The sequence below is a fragment of the Stegodyphus dumicola genome, chromosome X2 (genome assembly GCF_044657685.1).
Source record: "Stegodyphus dumicola isolate Sdum_Otavi_A_Nest chromosome X2, ASM4465768v1".
In the NCBI taxonomy this organism is placed as follows: Eukaryota; Metazoa; Arthropoda; class Arachnida; order Araneae; family Eresidae; genus Stegodyphus; species Stegodyphus dumicola.
The window spans coordinates 130,198,423-130,218,312 of NC_140781.1; the positions used below are offsets into that span (position 1 = coordinate 130,198,423).

The following is a 19,890-nucleotide window of genomic DNA, read 5'->3' on the forward strand; positions in this document are numbered from 1 at the left end:
CACCCTCAGTAAGGGAATTAACACTTTACCGACCTAACGCCAATTAATCGGCTTTCTATCGCCAACGCCTACCGACCGATAGCCTGTTAATCGGCTTTTTATCGCCAACGTCTACCGAGTGATCGCCTATTAATCGGTTTTTTTCCCCCAACGCTTTCCGACCGATAGCCTATTAATAGGCATTTTTTCGCCAACGCCTACAGACCGATAACCTATTAATAGATTTTTTCTCGTGGCTACCTAAAAATAGTCTATCAATCGGTAGCCATGGCGATAAACAATTACCGTTTGCTATATCATCTGCATTTTATTATTAGTATTGAGGTACATTGTTCACTTGCGTTAAGTGCTTTGCTTCGTAAACTCCCACATTTTCACAGCGTTTTTTTTTTTTTTTTTAATTACCGTTAACGATGATCGAAGAAAATGGTACTGGAGAGTTTTATTTAGACGCTTTATCAGATTATCCTGACAGTTATTCAGATCAGGGAGAATCTGCGGCTGAGCGGCCGGTCGGACGTGCGAATGCTGTTGAACCGCTAGCGGTCGGTAAGGTGTTAATATTCAGTTGGGCGTGTTTATGGTAAAAGACCTGCCAACGCCATCTAGTCTATTGAGGACTTGTTTTGTCAGTCGGATTTCTTATTCTTTGCCACTTTCTGCGGTCAGCCTTTCCCTGCTGAAGTTTTCAAGTCAGGTGTCCTTTGTGTCCTGACAAAGTGAGTCAAGTCAGGTCAAAGTTTTCAAGTCAGGTGTCCTTTTGTTGAGCATTTTGGTAAAAAGGTTTTTCATAAGTTTAGATGATTTCATCCATGAATTTCTTGACCAAGTTGTCAACGTCATCCCCCAGGGCATTTTTGGAAGGGCGTTCTGGGTACAGTTTAGAGATCTGGAAAAAAATTTTGTAGACCAGAAGAGGATTATAGTCTGATGATAATTCTTCCAGCGCAGAAATATCCAGTAGATAACTGATATTTCTGAGTAAGAAATCAATTAATTGCACTGCAACAAGTGTTATACCATGTCGGACAGGTTGGAGCTGCTATTCGTGTCCTGGCAGACTTTGAATTGAATACGATGCGTCCTGAGGCGTTGGAATTGCAGCAGCTCTATGCGCGGTGTTCCACGTTTAACTGTCTATCTATAACTACTTATTTGTTAAGCGAGAACACATCACCCAGGTCGGAAGAAATGTATTGTGGTAGGTGGTATTTTCCTATAGTTCTCCTCTGCAGACATTGTATTCGCGCAAACACTGGGGAAAAAATGTTAATACGTGAGTACCGATGATAATGCTTTCTTTGTTGAGTAGATGCAAGTAGTAACGTGTTATTTACGGCGAAATTTCCTCTACATTTTTCAACAACGAAATTCGAAAAGCCGAGACTCACTATATCATCTTTTGTTGAATCAAATATGGATTCCCATGGACAGAATGCAAAAACAGCAGACTATGGATCCAGATGATTCCACAAATTTCCTATCACTTTAGAAAGAAATTTCATGGCAATGGGATTTTATTTGATTAACAATTTCGAAAATTTAAAATTAATGTTAATATCACGTATGATTTCTTTTTTAATTACGTAAACTCTTTTTAGAATATTTTCTAAAGGTGAGATATTTTTTAGCCTTTTTAAGATATCTTTCAAATCTAAAATCCTGTATACATTGTAATTAAGACTATGTTTTTCCGGCTCTTCAGATGTAACACTGACCTTCTGCTGTGTAGAATGGTGCAACACCGGAGTACCTAAGTGCAATGACCTTACCTCCATAGAAAAATATTCACTTTCGAATTTATTAAGGCCAACTGAAAAGGAATATTCTAGCAGTATTTACAAAAGTCCTAAAGATGAAGAAACGTAATAATATTCACAATAAAAGTCTAGAAATTAGTCGAGCTGAAGACGTGAGAATACATAGCATGGCATGTAGCAGGATGTAACCAAAATATGAGGCACCTACTAAAACTAAGAAAAACAGGCACACAAACCAAAACTACAAATACATAAGTTACGAGTAAATACAAAGCTTCCAAATTTCCCACAGACTCATAATAGAGATAGAAAATGTTAGACTCCTTAGCACAATATCACACGTACTTAGTTTCATTTTCATCAGATAAATTTTAGCTAAATATTTCCTCCAGAATGTTAAATAGCAGAAAACTTTTGTCAATAAAAGTGACGACAGCACAGATTTCATCCGTGTGGTTAGTGATTATACCGAATATGGAACTGTCATTGAATATCTTATTTATTTCGCAAATGAACTTCATAAGATCTACAAAAGCTGCAGAGATGTTATTTGTAAAATTTTCTTTTCAGCATTTATATTTTTTTATCTGCTCTTTTGAGCACTGGCATTGACGTCTGGTCTTTTACACCAATGGTTTCATTAGGTAAACATGTATTTTCTTCCGTATTGTGGTAACCCTTAGAAGTGATAGTGTAAGATTCAAAAAAAAAAAAAAAAAAAAAAAAAAAAAACAGATAGAAACGCCAAGTATGTGAAGTTCACCAAATGTAGACTTTGGCGCAGAAGCGCCACTGTAAGAACTTCGTTAAGCTCGGCAGTGGGGAGAGGCGGAGGAAGGTGGTGTGGTGTATTTAATTATGGCAAAGCACACTAGGGCTATCTGCCTAACGAAAGGGAGGCCTTCGGGGTGGACTTTCTAAGGGAAACGAGCTCGTATACACGTTACACATGGGGAAAACCGCGAAAACACCCATGCAGCCAGCCCGTTCGCGGGATTCGAACCTCGGACCGAACTACCAGTGTTCAACGACTTTACCGTTCGGCCGCTGGTGGACCCACGGAGGAAAGGAGAGGTGTGTGCGGTTTCTTATCTATTATATTTTTGTGTGTGGATAAAATAAAATCATGTTATCGTGAAGCTAGTATCATCCTTTTCTGATGATTGATCGATCATTATTTACGAATAATCAAGCTTCTCTACGTCATGGAATGATACAGTTTTAAAAGCAAAGAGCGAGTTTAAAAAGTCGTTCTTTAAGGTACCCGGCCTCGTTCGGGTACCATACTCGTTCGGCGCCAAAACGCAAAGCCAAATAATTATTAGAGCTGACAGAACTACGCAATGTTGCCACGAAAGACAGAAACACGTCCAGTCTTACAATCCTAAGCTTGAAACACTCTCTATGTCGTTGACATTTAGGTCGAGGAAACGGAAGGAAGAAGTTATAGTAAAGACTAAAATTATAAATAATTTTTAACAAGCTGCTACCAGTTAACTGCTACAAGTTAATCGTTAATTTAATTTCAATTTTAGAGCGTTACCAACTAGCAAAATCAGACTGCATACATGCTATATTCTAAGAAAAATTTCAAATTGTTCAGAATATAGAGGCGTAGCATTTTGAATCATTAAATCTATGATACAAAATCAATGCTTCTGTCACTCAAAGAATAAACGACAGTGCAGCTAATATTGGACAAAATTAGTATGTATTCACCCTTTGATATTCGATTAGAAAACAGCAAAACATGCATGAAAATACAAAATATGTATGAAACACACAAAATATGTATGAAGCACCCAAAATATGCATGAAAATACATATCATTTATATTTATTACTATTTTTCATTTTTTCAAAAAATGGTTTTTATTTTAACTATAAACGTATTAATTTGAAGATAAGTATATTAATGAGTGAAAACAGCTTAAAACGTAATGCTAAGTAATTTTAATTTTGAAAAATAATGAAAAAAAGGATAATTTTTGCTTAAATTTTGCCTTTACGGCAACAACCACGGTGAATATTGTATACAAAAATATGCAGTTTTTTTGTTTACACTTGTTTTGTATGCAGTGAAGCAAAATAATTAAGAAATATCCATATGTTCTTGAGATATGTCAAAATATATAGAATTTACTGCATATTTTTCTATTATTTCATCCAAAATCTAAAAATAAAAAGTAACAATTCAACTTCTAATTAATATTTTAAGAAATCATTCACGAATTCTTCAGAGCCTCCATAAGATTTTATGAAACATACACAGAAAGTATCATTTAGTTTCATCCATAAAATTTTGAGGCCCACCAGCGGCCGAGCGGTAAAGTCGCTGAATACTGGTAGTTCGGTCCGAGGTTCGAGTCCCGCGAACGGGCTGGCTGCATGGGCGTTTTCGTGGTTTTCCCCATGTGTAACGTAAATACGAGCCAGTTTCTCTTAGAAAGTCCTCCACGAAGGCATCCCTCCCAGGGGCGTAGCTAGAGTTTCCAGCGCCCGGGGACAATTGAAGAATTTGCGCCCTTTTTTGGGTGCCAAGAATATAAAACGTTTCATTAAAAAATTTCGTAGCATGAATTTGGCGCCCCTTGGACGCTGCGCCCGGGGACAGATGTCCCCCCTTGCCCCACCCTAGCTACGCCACTGATCCCTCCCATTAGGCAGATAGCCGTCGAAGCTTTGCCGTAATTAAGTAACTTAAACCTAAAATTTTGAGTTATGGCTGTTACCATTGGCAATATTTACAGAAAAAAACATTTTTCAGAAAACTAGTTTAAAGTTTTCATAAAACAATTTCTTAATGAAAAAAGCATCCCTGATAATTAAAATCCCCTGCTTTGTAATTAACACCTTTTTTTTTTTTTTTTTTTTTTTTTTTTTTTTTGTTTTTTCCCACACACATTGTGCTTTTTCTTTCGAACAAAGCGTAATTTTTTCTTTGGGTTTTTGTAAAACTTGCGGAATGCCGCCAAGAATTGCACTTATCAAGTTTTCGAATTCCTTGCACAGTGTAAAATTCTCGACACATACCTAACCTTGAAAATGCTTCAAGCAAACCTATAAATACATCATTAAATGACATTAAATAACACAACACTTACATTTGCTCCAAACATTAATGTTCGCGAGTTTATGAATGTTTCTTTCGGAACAATTTGCAATAAAATGCCGTTAAAAAGTTCCTTGATATTTTGAGTTTTGCCATGTATGCACTCTTTTAATAACTCTTGTTTATGTAGTAAACTCCATATATGTAGGTTTGATTTAATTCAAAATATATGTTGGTATACCAGAGGTTTTTGGCTGATTTTTTTTCTTTTCTGCAATCGCACATTGATAGTTGCACCAACTCGTTGATTGAAAAGGGTATTAGCTTTGAGCTACAATGGAACAAGCAGCTAGTACAGCCTGCTGCATCTCAGTTAAGTTTCCAACATTACTCCTAATTGCAATCCCTAATTCTGCAGTTTATCAATAAGTAAGCAGTCAGTTTACCTTTTCCTTTCAATCCAGGAGTGGAGTTTTTTTTTTATTCGTAGTCTACTACCAACCCTTGTACATGTCCAATGCATTCCAGTTTCTTGACCGAACCTTTACCATATACATCTTTCACAATTAAAAACTTTTTAGAATCCCCATGCTCATAATACTTCGTGTACTTCAGCTTTCGAAATTTAATAGATCATTCAAAAAGCGGATAAGCACCAACTGTCTCCATACCCGAAGCTGCTTCTTTATAATTTGCAGAACAATTATGTTACGCTATATATATATTATGAACTATATGTTGTGTTGAAGATTGCATTTTATTTTATTTTGTTGCAAATGATGCAAAAATGTGACATAGCCTTAAAATCAAGCACTTTGTCAATGCTAATCGACAAAGCAGTAACACATCCATTCATCGTCGAATACCCTCTGCGCCAAACTAAACACGAAATTAAGGGGAAACTACCGCCAGATTCTTAAAATGTAATACAAGATATCTAAACTTAGTACGAAGGTTTATAATTTACAAAATCTTGATGATAAATAAAGTTTCTGAATAGGTATGTCTATTTAAACGCTCACTTCCGGCCCAGAATATTGGAACTTCCGTTTATTCCGTTACAGAAAAATGCTTATAACTTCAGTTCTAATTAACATATCAACAAGTAAAAAACTCATATTTGATAGCTAAAGATGTATTCTTTAAGATAATGTAACAAAGTAAAAATCGAAATTTTGACCGAAAATCTTTTGTACGAGGTCGGATACCTTAAGTAAAGTGTGAGTGTTACGGTCATTTTTTTTCGAGTATAAATTAAATACAAACTTTATTGATAGGGATTTCAGAAATAAGATTTCTTGCAGATTGTTGGGGGAAATATGCCCTCCATGGGGCTCAGATCGAGTTTCACTAACATTCTGGGACCTAGTGGGTTTCGTTTTCATATTAGTGGGACATTTCGGACATAATAAAAAGTTGGCATTATCTGCTCCACCACAGTTACAACAAACGAGTTTATTAATAAATTTTGCTTTGCATTCCGAGCTGCTATGGGGCGGAGTGCATTTGACACATCTCAGAACGAAAAGTGAAAGAAATGCTGGCATTTGTCGTACTGAGCCACAAAACCTTTATTCTTATATGGTTCAATTTTAACATCAAAACAGATAAAAAGATAATGATATCATAAATTTTCTCAGTTCCCGAAACATTGGCTAAGTGAACCTGAAATAGAGGCAATGGTGTCCTAGTTCCCTGTACATTTGATTAACCTTATTACATTAAGATATAACATAAGTCATAACTTAATAAAACTTTTCATTATAAGTCTGAATCTTAAGAGCGCTTTAAAAATTTCTCCACTCATTTTAATGCTTTTTTTCATACCTTTTCTTCATTAGGATATTTTTCGGAGAACAGTGTTAACGCCAAAAAAGGGAGAAACAGCTGATTATGGTAAACCAGGCTATGGTTGTCATCCGATGATGTACTTCCTCTAGGAGGACAGCGTGATGCATTTCCCCTGCTAAGGGGTTATACTAAGGCTCATATATACCTATATATAGAGAGAGGAGCCTTAGGTTTACGTAGTAACAGTTCGGGATACGTATTCGGAAAATATTCTTCCGTTTGCTGTTTTCTTATCAAGCAAAGAGTATTAAATTAAAAATAGCACATAATTGAATAACATATTGTTCCGTTTGCTGTTTTCTTATCAAGCAAAGAGTTTTGGTGGTCGTGTGCTTAATGCATGATATAATTAAAGAAAATAAGAGTAGACAATCTCCTATAACAAAAGAATATATTAAGTACTAAATTACAATTTAAATTACATTGCAGAGATCAACGCAGAGCTCGGAACACAGTTCATGCTACCGTCGCGTACAGTTGTCTGACGAGAAGTCTGAGTGAGTAATGACGTCGCTTTGCTGTTCCGATTAAGAACTGGATTTTACACGTGGCGCCATCTCATGAATAGAAGTTGAAGTATCTGTCGGAACGCCACAGTACTCCCCCCTCCAAGTACCATCGGTACGTTATAAGTACTTTGGGTTAAATTTAACCTTTCTTCCAGATCTGATTGGTAGTTTTAGGTTGCTCTTTAACAGGATGTAAGCTTTCTTCCGGGAGTGATGTTGATGAGGAAGTTGTTGGATCTTGCATTAGAAATGCTCGTTTGAGACGATCGATTCCGATCACTGATTGTTTGCCATTGCAGATGATGGTGAAATGTTTCGGTGTTCGTTTGACAACTTTGAATGGACCATCATATGAAGGTGTTAAAGGTGGCTTAATTGCATCGTTGCGCACGAATACGTGCGAAGATGTCTCAAGCGCAGTATGTACAAAATAGCTTGGCTGGTTATGCGAAGATGCTGGGGCTGGCGAGATATTGCTCATGGTCTCACGTAAACGTTGAAGGAATGTTGGAGGGTCGATAACTGGAGTAGATTCTGGGTGAAAGAATTCACCTGGCAGACGGAGGGTTGCACCATATAACATTTCAGCACAAGTGCTACCAATGTCTTCTTTGAATGCTGCGCGAAGACCAAGCAAGACTAGGGGTAAGGCTTCTGTCCAGTGTGTGCTACTGTGGCACTTCAGACCTTGTTTGAGAGATCGGTGAAAGCGTTCCACCATCCCATTTCCAGATGGATGGTATGTTGTGCGAATATGGCGAATGCCAAGAAGAGAGGTGAGGGATGCGAACAAGTGACATTGAAATTGTCGGCCTTGGTCAGTAGTGATGGTGGTAGGCATGCCAAATCTTGAAAGCCACTGGGAGATGAATGCTCGAGTTACAGTTTCAGCGGATATATTTTCAATAGGAATGGCTTCAGGCCATCTTGTGTACCGATCAATACAAGTGAGGAGGTAAGTGTAACCATTTGAAGGAAACAATGGGCCAACCAAGTCTAAGTGCACATGATCAAAGCGTCTTGCTGGAAGGTTAAATTGTTGAATGGGGCTGCGAGTGTGACGGGATACTTTACACCGTTGACATCTAGTACATGAACGAGTCCATTCTGTGATGTCTTGATTCATTGCTGGCCAGACAAATCTGTCTGCGATCAGCTTTTTGGTGGCACAGATTCCAGGATGTGCCAAATTGTGCAAGGCATTAAACACTTCACGTCTAAAATTGACAGGAATATAGGGACGTATTCTATTGTTCTCTATGTCACAGTAAATTTTAAGCGTTGGATCAATGTGCAGCGGTTGTAACTGAAGGGAGGTTTGTGGATTTGAGATTAGGTTCTTGAGTTCCTCATCATGCAATTGAGCTTTTGCAATTTCAGAGAAATCTGGGGTAGTAAGGTTGATATTGTTTACCCGAGACAAGGCATCAGCGACACAATTATCAGTACCAGAGACATATCTGATATCTGTACTAAACTGGGCGATGAAATCCAGATGTCGAAGCTGACGAGGAGAACATGAGTCAGAGTTTTTTCTAAAAGCGAAGGTTAATGGTCGATGATCGGTGAAAATGATGAAGTCGTGTCCTTCCAAGTTGTGCCGGAAGTATTTAACAGCACAGTACACAGCAAGTAGCTCCCTGTCATATGTGCTGCATTTCGTTTCTGCAGTAGTAAGTTTTCTGGAGAAGAATGCCATTGGGAAAAGTCCTTTAGTGGTATGGGCTTGAAGCACTGCTCCTATGGCCGTGTCAGTGCATCTACCATTATAGAGAGCTGATCACTAGGTGAGTGATAAGAAAGTGTGGCTGCATTTACCAGATCGTGTTTGCATTGCACGAATGCTGCAGATGCAGATTCAGTCCAAGGGACAGCTCGTTGATCGTTTTTTTTTTTTTGCTATTCTTCAGAAACTCATGTAGGCAGGCTTGTGTTTTTGCGGCATTTGGCAGAAAGCGTCGGTAGAAATTTAACATTGCTAGAAAACACTTCAGTTCAGAGATGGTTTTGGGCTGAGGTAGGTCGTTAATTGCTTTGACTCTTTCCGGTAAATGTTTGACTTCATTCTGGGTGATAAGACATCCAAGAAAGGAAACTGAGGGCTGACCAAGTACACATTTGGATGGATTTAGTTTTAATCCATGATCTTTAAGGCGAGTGAAAAATCTGACGCAGATGTTGAAAATGTTCTTCCGCATCTGTAGATGCAACCAGGATATCATCAAAATATGGGATGCAGAAATCGAGGCCAGACAGTACTTGGTGTATGAAACGCTGAAATGTTTGGCCAGCATTGCGAAGGCCAAATGGCATATGCTACCGTCGCGTACAGTTGTCTGACGAGAAGTCTGAGTGAGTAATGACGCCGCTTTGCTGCTCCGATTAAGAACTGGATTTTACACGTGGCGCCATCTCATGAATAGAAGTTGAAGTATCTGTCGGAACGCCACAGAGTATTAAATTAAAAATAGCACATAATTGAATAATATATAATTTTAGATGTAAAATATTTATAATTTATGTAAAATTAAGTGTCCTACACCTGTAAATATTTATTTAATGCTTTATTTTATGCTTTCATTTGCTTTATTATGCTTCTCTGTACTCATCGATGTTCAAACATGGTTTATTCTATAATTTTTTAGCATTTGTTTATGTGCATTGATTGCGAGTAATCGATTAACATTTTCTTGTACTTTCTTTCTTGCAATGTGCGCTTTCATATCATATTCATAGTTATGTACAGTAATCTGAATTGGGAGAAACTTTAAATTTGCCTATAGAGTGGCAGTTTTACTTCACAGTTGCTAGAACTATCTAGGGATAAGGCTCGGAGAACAGCCTTAACGCCAAAACAGGGAGAAACAGCTTATTATGGTAAACCACTGTATGGTTGTCTTCCGATGACGTACTTCTTCTAGGAGGACAGCATGATACTTTTTCCCTGCTAAGAACAGACCTAAGTTCTCAGACTAAACATATTTGCAGTATATTTGGTCTGTAAAAAAATTAACAAAATACAAATAAAAGTTGAAGCATATTTTAACTCGATGTATCAAGGATATAATTTCAACCCTTCTTTCCCCCATCCTGCATTCGAATAACTTTTATGCGTTATTAGACTAGCCTCAAGACACTTTCTGCGTGTCTTTCATTTTATCAATTTGTAAATCTGGCGGCAGGAGCATTCTGCTTGGACTGTTTTTGTTTTTCCTTACTGTTGTGTATTGTGTACTTGAGAAATTTGTGGTGCCGGAGTGACCTGTTCTATAAACTATACAATGTACTTAATAAAATTTAACATGCATAAATTAGGTGTGCATACATTTGCGGTGCTGTTTATTATTCGGACAGTTTTTGCATCAGTTGAAGTGCTGAGACCCAGAGGAGTGTCTTTAACTAGTGAGTGTTTGTCACATATTGCAAGTTTTAATATTTTCTAAATGATATGATTATTGTTAAATGCATTATAAAGATGTTGGCGTCTGTTGTATGCTTACTGCAAATTATGTTATGTTGTAATTTTCGAGTACCGGCATGTCATCGTGTACAGGTGATTTCAAATGTTTTACCTAAATTACTGCTAATAATTCTAAATGTCATGCTGAAATACATGGTTTTATGCAGAACACATTTCAGTATTTAAAGTGATTTCTCATCCTATTGTATAAATTGCTATACAGAAGTTTTTTTCGATAATACATAACTAAATCTTGCGTAGAAGTGATTTCTTACCTGTATTACAGTTAGTAATTATTACAGTTTTGATACTTTGTAAAGCTTGTGTACTCTTAATGCTTCTTCAGTTGAAATTGCATACAGCTAATCTGACTGTTTCCCTTTTCTATTCTTTGTTAAAATTCAGCCAACTGATTAGCGGCATAGATTCCCAAGCATAGATAAATTGTTTATAACTTGTTTCGAATAGATTATTTTGTAATAATTCAATATACGATAATAGTAAGTTTCGATTGAATAACTGTTCTATATAAAAATTCATATAAACTAGGATAAGGTGTTGTATTTTATGTTCATTTGTCTTTTTGTGATTAAATTGATTATAATGATGTCAGAAATAGTTAATTTGTGTTTTCGAAATCATTACAGTCAGTCATGTTTATGTCAAAGTTTACAGTTTAAGTGAATTTTTTTTTTTTTTTTTTTTTTAATTTTAAGTTTTATAGATTTTAAAGTGGTTAAATTTAGATTAAGATATCTGTGAAGCAAAACAAAAACAAAATAAAAGTATAAATAAATAAAAAAGCACTTCATTTAGAATCATGATTAAATGTTGCTAAAGCTATTAAGGTTGATCTTTACATTACGGTAACTTGGCGAAAATTTGGCGACCAACTCCCCTACAGCAACCCTTTATTTTTTTTTTCCCCGCCGCCATTTTGTCTTCACGAAGTAAAGACATGTTTCTTTTCTTCTTATCTACTGAACACTTCTTCCAACAATCTACTAGCCGAATTACACTTATGCTAGAAATTTTATCAAACAAAACTGCTTAATCATGACAAATATTCACTGCAAAATTCGGAAAAAGTGCACAATACCATACACCTTACGCGTTTTTCAAAATAACACATACACATAAACCATGTACACGCCGACTTATTTTTACTTAAAAAAAAATCCCAGAATTGCACAAAAATGGCATTGCGCACACTCTTCACTATATCCATGTACACTGCTTTTTTCTCATAAATTCGAAAAATTTCACGAAAATACATGACAATTTTCTCAATCTTTAAACCCGGTAAAAAGAACATATATGAAATTACCTGATCGCGAAAAAGTATTTACCCTTTACAAATATGAACATTTCCACGTATAAAATAAATAAAATATCCAAAAACTTTTACCTCTAAATCATCTATTACATTATACACGTCACCAACGAATTCATACATGAAGCATTACAAATATTTAGTATCAAATATTTAAATTATTTCCATGCACGTTTATTTCAACTTAAACGTAAACCAAATTCCTACAAGCATAAAATTCACAAAATAACTATCATTTCATTAAAATATCACTGAACCATGTACACGTCGACTTATTTTTACTTAAAAAAACATCCCAGAATTGCACAAAAATGGCATTGCGCACACTCTTCACTATATCCATGTACACTGCTTTTATCTCATAAATTAAAAAAATTTCACGAAAATACATGACAATTTTCTCAATCTTTAAACCCGGTAAAAAGAACATATATGAAATTACATGATCGCGAAAAAGTATTTACCCTTTACAAATATGTACATTTCCACATATAAAATAAATAAAATATCCAAAAACTTTTACCTCTAAATCATCTATTACATTATACACGTCACCAACGAATTCATACATGAAGCATTACAAATATTTATTATCAAATATTTAAATTATTTCCATGCACATTTATTTCAACTTAAACATACACAAAATTCCTACAAGTATAAAATTCACAAAATAACTATCATTTCATTAAAATATAATTAAATTCAAAAACACCACTTAAAATATACATGAGCACATACATTCAATTAATAAAAATTACCTTACAATCCTAATTACTTTAAACTAAATCATTGCTAATAACAATTTTCCCAATAATACCAAATTCCTTTCCTTCTTACATTTCCAACAATGCATAAAAATAATTAAAAATACTAACTTACCTAATCTCCTTCAGAATCTTCATTACGTGGCGGATACACTTTTCTTCATTCTCTTTCAGAATCTTTAAAATCATACTTATCTTTCAAAGCAAGATACCACGTAAAATAAATAACATAATAAAACATGTTTATTTCTCTCTCACACAACCTTAAAAAACATTTCTTACTATCCTTTTCAATACCACTAAATACCCATTTCGAATTCACTTTACTTACGGCCATGGGATCCAAAAATTCACAAACACTATTTCACACAACACAGAATAAAGCCAAATACAAAATTCCCAGATTTTTCCCCATTAAAGAACAGTAATTCGTCCATTAAAATCACATGACATATCCCATCATCTCTTCCGATTAAAGAACCGTAATTCGTCCATTAATATCACATGACATATCCCATGATCTCTCATTTCCCCCACACAAAATAATGCGTAATCGGAACTCAGTACTGCTCACATTATTACCAAAGTCCCAGGTAGTAACCTTTATCGCCTCCAAAATGTCGCCAAACTACCAGTTACCGTAATGTAAAGATCAACCGCTATTAATTGCAGTTTGTCTGAAAAAATTCATTAGATGTTTTTTTTTAAAATAATGTATGTGCACATAAAAATATCAAGATATAATTGTGAAATTCAGCATGTACACAGATGGTTAGATTTTCTGAGCAACAAGGTATTTTTTTAAAGGAGTTGTTGCAATAAAGTTGTATTTTATTATATGGTGGATATTCTCTTGGCAGCTCTTTAAGTTAATATTAGTATTGCATAAAATCTGTTATTTATGTCCCTGTTGCATAATCGAGAAAATATTGTTAAGAATTTTATTATTACTATTTTTATTATTATTGTCTATTTTTCAAAAGTGGACAAGAGGATTTAATTCAAAAGGCCAAAAGTCTTATGTCGAGAGGCAGATTTAATTTAAGGGGATGGGAGAGCAATGTTGCTTCCAAATATATTACAAAACATTCTGGGGACACACCTCTTTTAGGAATATTGTGGAATTTAGACAATGATACTTTAAGGTGTAATATAAATGTAAATATGATAACTTGTGATACTAAGGCAACTAAGAGACTGATTCTGTCTATTGTACAATCAATTTTTGATCCAATTGGAATACTTGCACCAATAACTTTACTTCCAAAACTTTTGTTACAAGAAACATGGAAGTTGAAATTTTCTTGGGACGAGGTATTGCCTCATGATTTTGTAAGTAAATTTTTTGTGTGGTTATCTGATATACTTTTGTTGAAAAATGTGGCAATACCCCGATTCATTGGAACCTTTGCAACAGTTGAATTGCATGTATTTGTCGATGCCTGCAAATATGCTTATGCAGGATGTATTTTCGCGAGAAGTGTTGATTCATGCAGTGTAAAAATTACTCTCTTAAGAGCAAAATCTAGAGTAGCTCCTATTAAGAATTTGACGATTCCTAGATTGGAATTAATGTCCTGTTGCATTGGATCCCGATTATTATATTCTGTTTGTAAAGCTCTTAATGATTTTGATATAAATGTAACTTTATGGTGTGATTCCACAGTCGCATTATGGTGGATCAGAAATCCTGGTAATTGGTCAAACTTTGTAAGCAATCGTGTTAAAGAAATTACTAAGTTGACAAAACCTGAATCATGGAGGCATGTGCCTGGTAATATGAACCCAGCAGATGTGTTATCTCGAGGTTGCTCTGCTAAACAAATGATTAACTCGGAGTGGTTTAAGGGACCTCTCTGGCTAAGAGAAAGCCCTGAATTTTGGCCTACCAATATTGTTTGTCAGCCGAGCGAAGCTGACTTGGAAAAGAGGAAGGTAAAACTTATTAATGTTAACTTTTCAGAGGATACCACTCCTTGGTATGCAGAAAGAGTTTCTGATTATGAGAAAATTATTCGTGTAACCGGTTGGGTGTTACGTTTTATTTCTAACTGTAGGAAGAAGTCAAATTTGTGTAAAGAATCTAAACTAACTGTTGCTGAAATCATAAATTCCGAAAACGTTTTGATTCGGTTGGTTCAAAGCTCAAATTTCCCTGACATTGGAGCTCTTAATCCACTTGATGTATTCATTGATAATGAAAATATTATAAGAGTTAAAACTAGAATATTGGAACGTAAAGACAATTCTGAATTTTTAACACCAATTTTGTTACCGAGTAAATGTATCTTTACTACATTGTTAATTGAGTCAGTTCATAAGAAACATTGTCATGCTGGAACTCAAATGCTTCAATCTATTTTAAGAGAAAGATTCTGGATACTAAAACAACGTAAAACTGTGCGTAATGTGTTAAAAGGGTGTGTAATATGTCAACAATATAAAGCGAAACCGATGTCTTGCGAAGTGACTCCCCTTCCTGAAGATCGCGTAGGAGATTATAGGGCTTTTGAAATTTTGGGAGTAGATTTAGCTGGCCCATTGTTTTTGAAAAACGGTAAGAAGGTTTGGATGGCACTCTTCACATGCGCTGTGTACAGAGCAATCCATCTAGAACTGGTGACTTCGTTATCAACAGAATCTTTTCTTTTGGCTTTAAGACGATTCATAGCCAGACGTGGCAGACCACGAACCATTTATTCTGACAATGGGACTAACTTCCGAGGAACGTATAACGAAATGTCTAAACTTAACTGGGATATAATAGAGAATGAGGCAAAAATAAAGAGAATAGTATGGAAATTCAATCCACCAACAGCCTCCTGGTGGGGAGGTTGGTGGGAACGGCTAGTTCGCATGGTTAAAGAACTTTTAAGACGTTCTTTGGGAAAATCGGTTTTATCTTATGAAGAACTGGAAACCTTAATTTGCGATTGTGAGTCGGTAATTAATTCTCGACCTTTAACATATATTTCGGAGAACTCTGAAGATGCTATCCCTTTAACTCCGTCAATGTTTTTAATTGAAAATTGTACTTCGAATGTAGCAGATATGGATAAAATTGACTCTCAGCATTTTTTGAGAAGAATTAAATACCGCACAAAACTTCTTAAAGATTTAAGGAACCGCTTCCGAAAAGAATATTTGGGGCAATTAATAATGAAACAACCACAAAATAAAGTAACCCGGTTGCCTAAAATTGGGGAGATAGTCTTAATAGGCGATGATTTCAAAAAACGCTTGTATTGGCCTTTGGGTAAAATTATAGAGAAAATTCCTGGTCAGGATGGCAAAGTTCGAACAGTTAAACTAAAAACTCAGAATGGGATTTTCATAAGGCCCGTTCAGCGTATTTATCCACTAGAGATACAACTAGATGAAAATTATTTAGTTGAAGAGCCTAACGTTAACGACGATAAGAAAAACGATCAGACTGACGTACAGCATATAAAACAGAAATTTACGTCGTCAGGACGGCTTGTTAAGAAGCCTAATGCACTAGACCTTTTTAATAGGATAACATATGTTTTTGAGTCGTTTGCCACTGACTCAAAAAGGGCGGAGGATGTTGCATAATCGAGAAAATATTGTTAAGAATTTTATTATTACTATTTTTATTATTATTGTCTATTTTTCAAAAGTGTGTTTTTGTTTTATTATTGTGTGAAGTTGTAACTATATGTCTTTTCTTGTGTGGCAACAACGCTTCTGTAATTCTTCAATTTGAACTTTTGGATGTGTGCCAAGTTTGATGGCGTAATGCTCTGGTGAGAGCGTCGATTGATTGTGTAGATGAAACATGTTGTTTCAGAACGTTATTTCTTAAAAATATGTAAAATAAATGTTTTGTTTTCTGAACTCGGATTATGCAAACGTTATTTAGTTTCAACAGTCCCCTTGTAGAAGATTCTGGTACAAATTTTGCAGCTAACTACGTTATTTAGTGATATTCTGAAAATTCTCTGCTTTCCCAGCATGCCGTATAGTGTATTTTTGGCTAATCTTTGGAATATGGTAACAGGTAGTTTCGCGACAATTTGGTAAGGCGATAAAGGTTACTAGCTAGGACTTTATCAGTGTACATGGATAAAGTCAAGAGTGTGCGCAATGCCATATTTGTGCAATTCTGGGATATTTTTTTTAAGTGAAAATAGGTCGACGTGTACATAGATACCGTGTACACGCAATTCTTAAAAGCGTGGCAAACAGTTTGCGATTCTGCACTTTCTCCCAATTTCGCACCTAATCTTCGTCATGATTAAGCACTTTTGTTCCATAAAAGCTCTAGCATAAGCGTAATTTGGCTAGCAGATTGTTGAAAAAAAATGTTAAGGAAAAAAAAAAAAAAAAATTGCCTTTACTTCGTGAAAACAAAGTGGCGTCCAAACACAAACTAGCAGGTTTTTGTAGCAGGGTTGATCGCCAAATTTTCGCCGAGTTACCATAATTCAAAGATTAATCGTATTTTCTGTTAGTGATCGTTTTGGAAGTAGTGTTCTAGAACAGGACATGAAAGGTTATGACATTCTTGAAGATTATTGTTAAGAAAATCATGTGTATAGCTTAGGCCCATATCACACGGTGTTTGTTTCACATGAACAAGTGTTTTGGGCAATTTTTCTGTCTCGTTTACTATTGAAAGAAAGACGTGCGACTTTTTCCTTGCTTTGCAAAAAAATTGCAAGTTGTTCGTTTTCAACCAATCTGCTATCAGCTTGTTTGTAATGAAGAACGTTTCCCCTGTGTTAACTCCAAAGCAATGTATGGTGATTGGCTGTTGTGACAAAGCAGAAAAATTGTTCCAAACAGTTCTTCGGATACAAACCAATGGGTAATAGCAGCCTTAGAGTTGTCCTGTAAGTAAAAGTCATTTTTGCAGCTTGACAGCCAAGTCATTGTATATAGCTGTATAAGCTCATCAGACGTATATATTCATTACACTGCCTTTACATTGCACATTAAAAACTGGAATAAATTGAAATAGACAATTACAAAAAAATGAAACAAATAAAATTTCCTTTACGTTTAGCCATTATTTAATACCGAACTCGAAAAAATGATAAATATCAACTCAAAGAATTTATAACAGTAGTTGCAAAAGAAAAAAAAATTGAAGAAAGATCTTAAAACGCAAACGTGTGAGAATCAAAGTAAGAAATCATTCTATTTATTTTCTCCTCTTGAGAAAAAATTTCCTGGAAGACACCGAATTCGCAAACAAGCCATGTGGGTTCAAATTACGGATAATTACCCCGACCCATTAGCGGAACCCACAAAAGAACGCACTTGTTAGGGTGTCGTAAAATATTCGTCAAGCCTCAAGCGTTAGAATTCCTACCCCTGCAACCACAGAAAAACTGTCCCGAGCCTTCAGTTGCCATACACTTTGCTCGGGACATATATGTCCCAGCCCCCAGGAAAAGGTTAAAGAGAATGCTGTGTACTTGCTATTCTTGAAATTTATTGTTCTTATGTTAATTTATTAAAGCGAGGTGTGCGTAGTTCGTAGATTCCTTCGCTGCCTAGATTGTGCAATTTGTAGATTTTTTTAAAGTTTAAACAGAATGCTGTGTACATGGTATTCTTTGAAATATATTGTTGTTATGTTAATTTATGAAAGGGAGGTGTGCGTAGTTCTTAGATAGATTGAGCAATTCTGTGATTTGTTTTTTAAATTTAAAACATGTTGCCGTGTACATGGATTCTTGTCAAATACTTTTGGTTAGAAACTTTACGTTTTTGCTATCCAAATTTTTTGTTTTAGATTTTTAGCTTAAATTGTGTGTTCAAAATGTGGTTTTTGCAGACATTTTAGGCTTAAAGTTTAAAATGTAGACAAAAAATTTAGGTAGTAATATGGCGTGGAGTTTCTCATTAAAAATGTTTGGCGAGAAATTTGCCGCCAGCCAAGGGCATATATGAAAATAGTTCCGAATTTTTATTTCACTACTGCTATCGTAATTGAAGAATGTGAAAGCTTTAGAATCAGGATAGAAACCTGTGATCCAGCTCAAGTGAAATATGTTGAAAGTCACTAAAAGAATCGAAATGGTGTTATTTTAAAGCATAGGAAAATATCAAATTCTGGATGCGTTACTAAATATAATGGCAATGCAAAGATTAGATCTTCTGAGAGCATTAAACATGAAGCATTTAGACAGCAACTGAAAAAGGCCAAAAAGGTACCAAATACAGAAGGAATAAAAACAAAATTTTAAAACCTTAATTACAGAAGTAATAAAAAGGTTGTTCACTCAGGATTACCAATATAATGCACAATTAAAAATACAAAATTGATAACTTAATTTAAGAGCTTCTTTATGCATAAACAATAGCAAAAGTAAATTCGGTACTATTGCGTTTTGGGGACCATAAAAAATAGCAGCGAAAATGTATGCGCAAAAGTGCCAAATCTAGCAAACGCGCCCATTTAACAGTTAAATCTAGCGTATGTGCTGATTTCAAATTGCATAAGTTTAGATAGTTCTATATTTCTTAAGACACCATTGAAATACTAATTTAATTTTTAAATCCTTGGGAATTGCCCATGACGAAAAAAAAAGTCTGCAATAGAATTTTTTTAAAGAAAAGGCATCATTCATTATAGAAAATTATGTTTGAACAACCAACGAGATGAAATTATGCTTTAGCGATAACTCGGTAGCGAAATAGCGATGCAGGAATCCATTCAGTTATGTTTAGCCTTTTTTTATATAAATTATAATAATGATCTGAAATAGTTATTTACTCTTAGCTTCCATTCAGTTATGTTTAGCCTTTTTTATATAAATTATAATAAAAAAGCATTATACGAAATTAACCTTTCATATAAATTAAAACAATCTTTAGATACCGTATTTGACGGCATATAAGACACACTTTTTTTTCCTAAACTTGGTCTCAAAAAAAGTTACCTGCATCTTATACATGAAGTACACAGGTTAACTTTCAATACTGAATGCTATTTTTAGCCCGGATAAAAGTCTAGACACATATAACTTTTTCTACATCTACATGTGTGTGGCCTTCTAAATTAAGGGTGCGTCTTATATGCCGTCAAATACGGTAGTTATTTACTATTATACTTCCTTTCTTGTGTAGGGTTGCTGCAATTATTTTTGGCAGCACTGGCTTCAACAATAGTTTGGTGATTTTTTAT

General features: G+C 35.1%; 1 protein-coding gene across 1 annotated transcript in view; it reads left to right on the forward strand.

Annotated features, from left to right (window-relative positions):
- Nucleotides 1-10,334: 10,334 nt before the first annotated feature.
- Nucleotides 10,335-19,890, forward strand: part of GCS2beta (glucosidase 2 subunit beta) — a 116,452-nt gene continuing 106,896 nt past the window's right edge. The window contains exon 1 of the mRNA XM_085809435.1: nucleotides 10,335-10,573. Coding sequence (XP_085665561.1) covers nucleotides 10,453-10,573 — 121 coding nt within the window. The 5' untranslated portion in view covers nucleotides 10,335-10,452. The remainder of the gene's footprint in view (nucleotides 10,574-19,890) is intronic.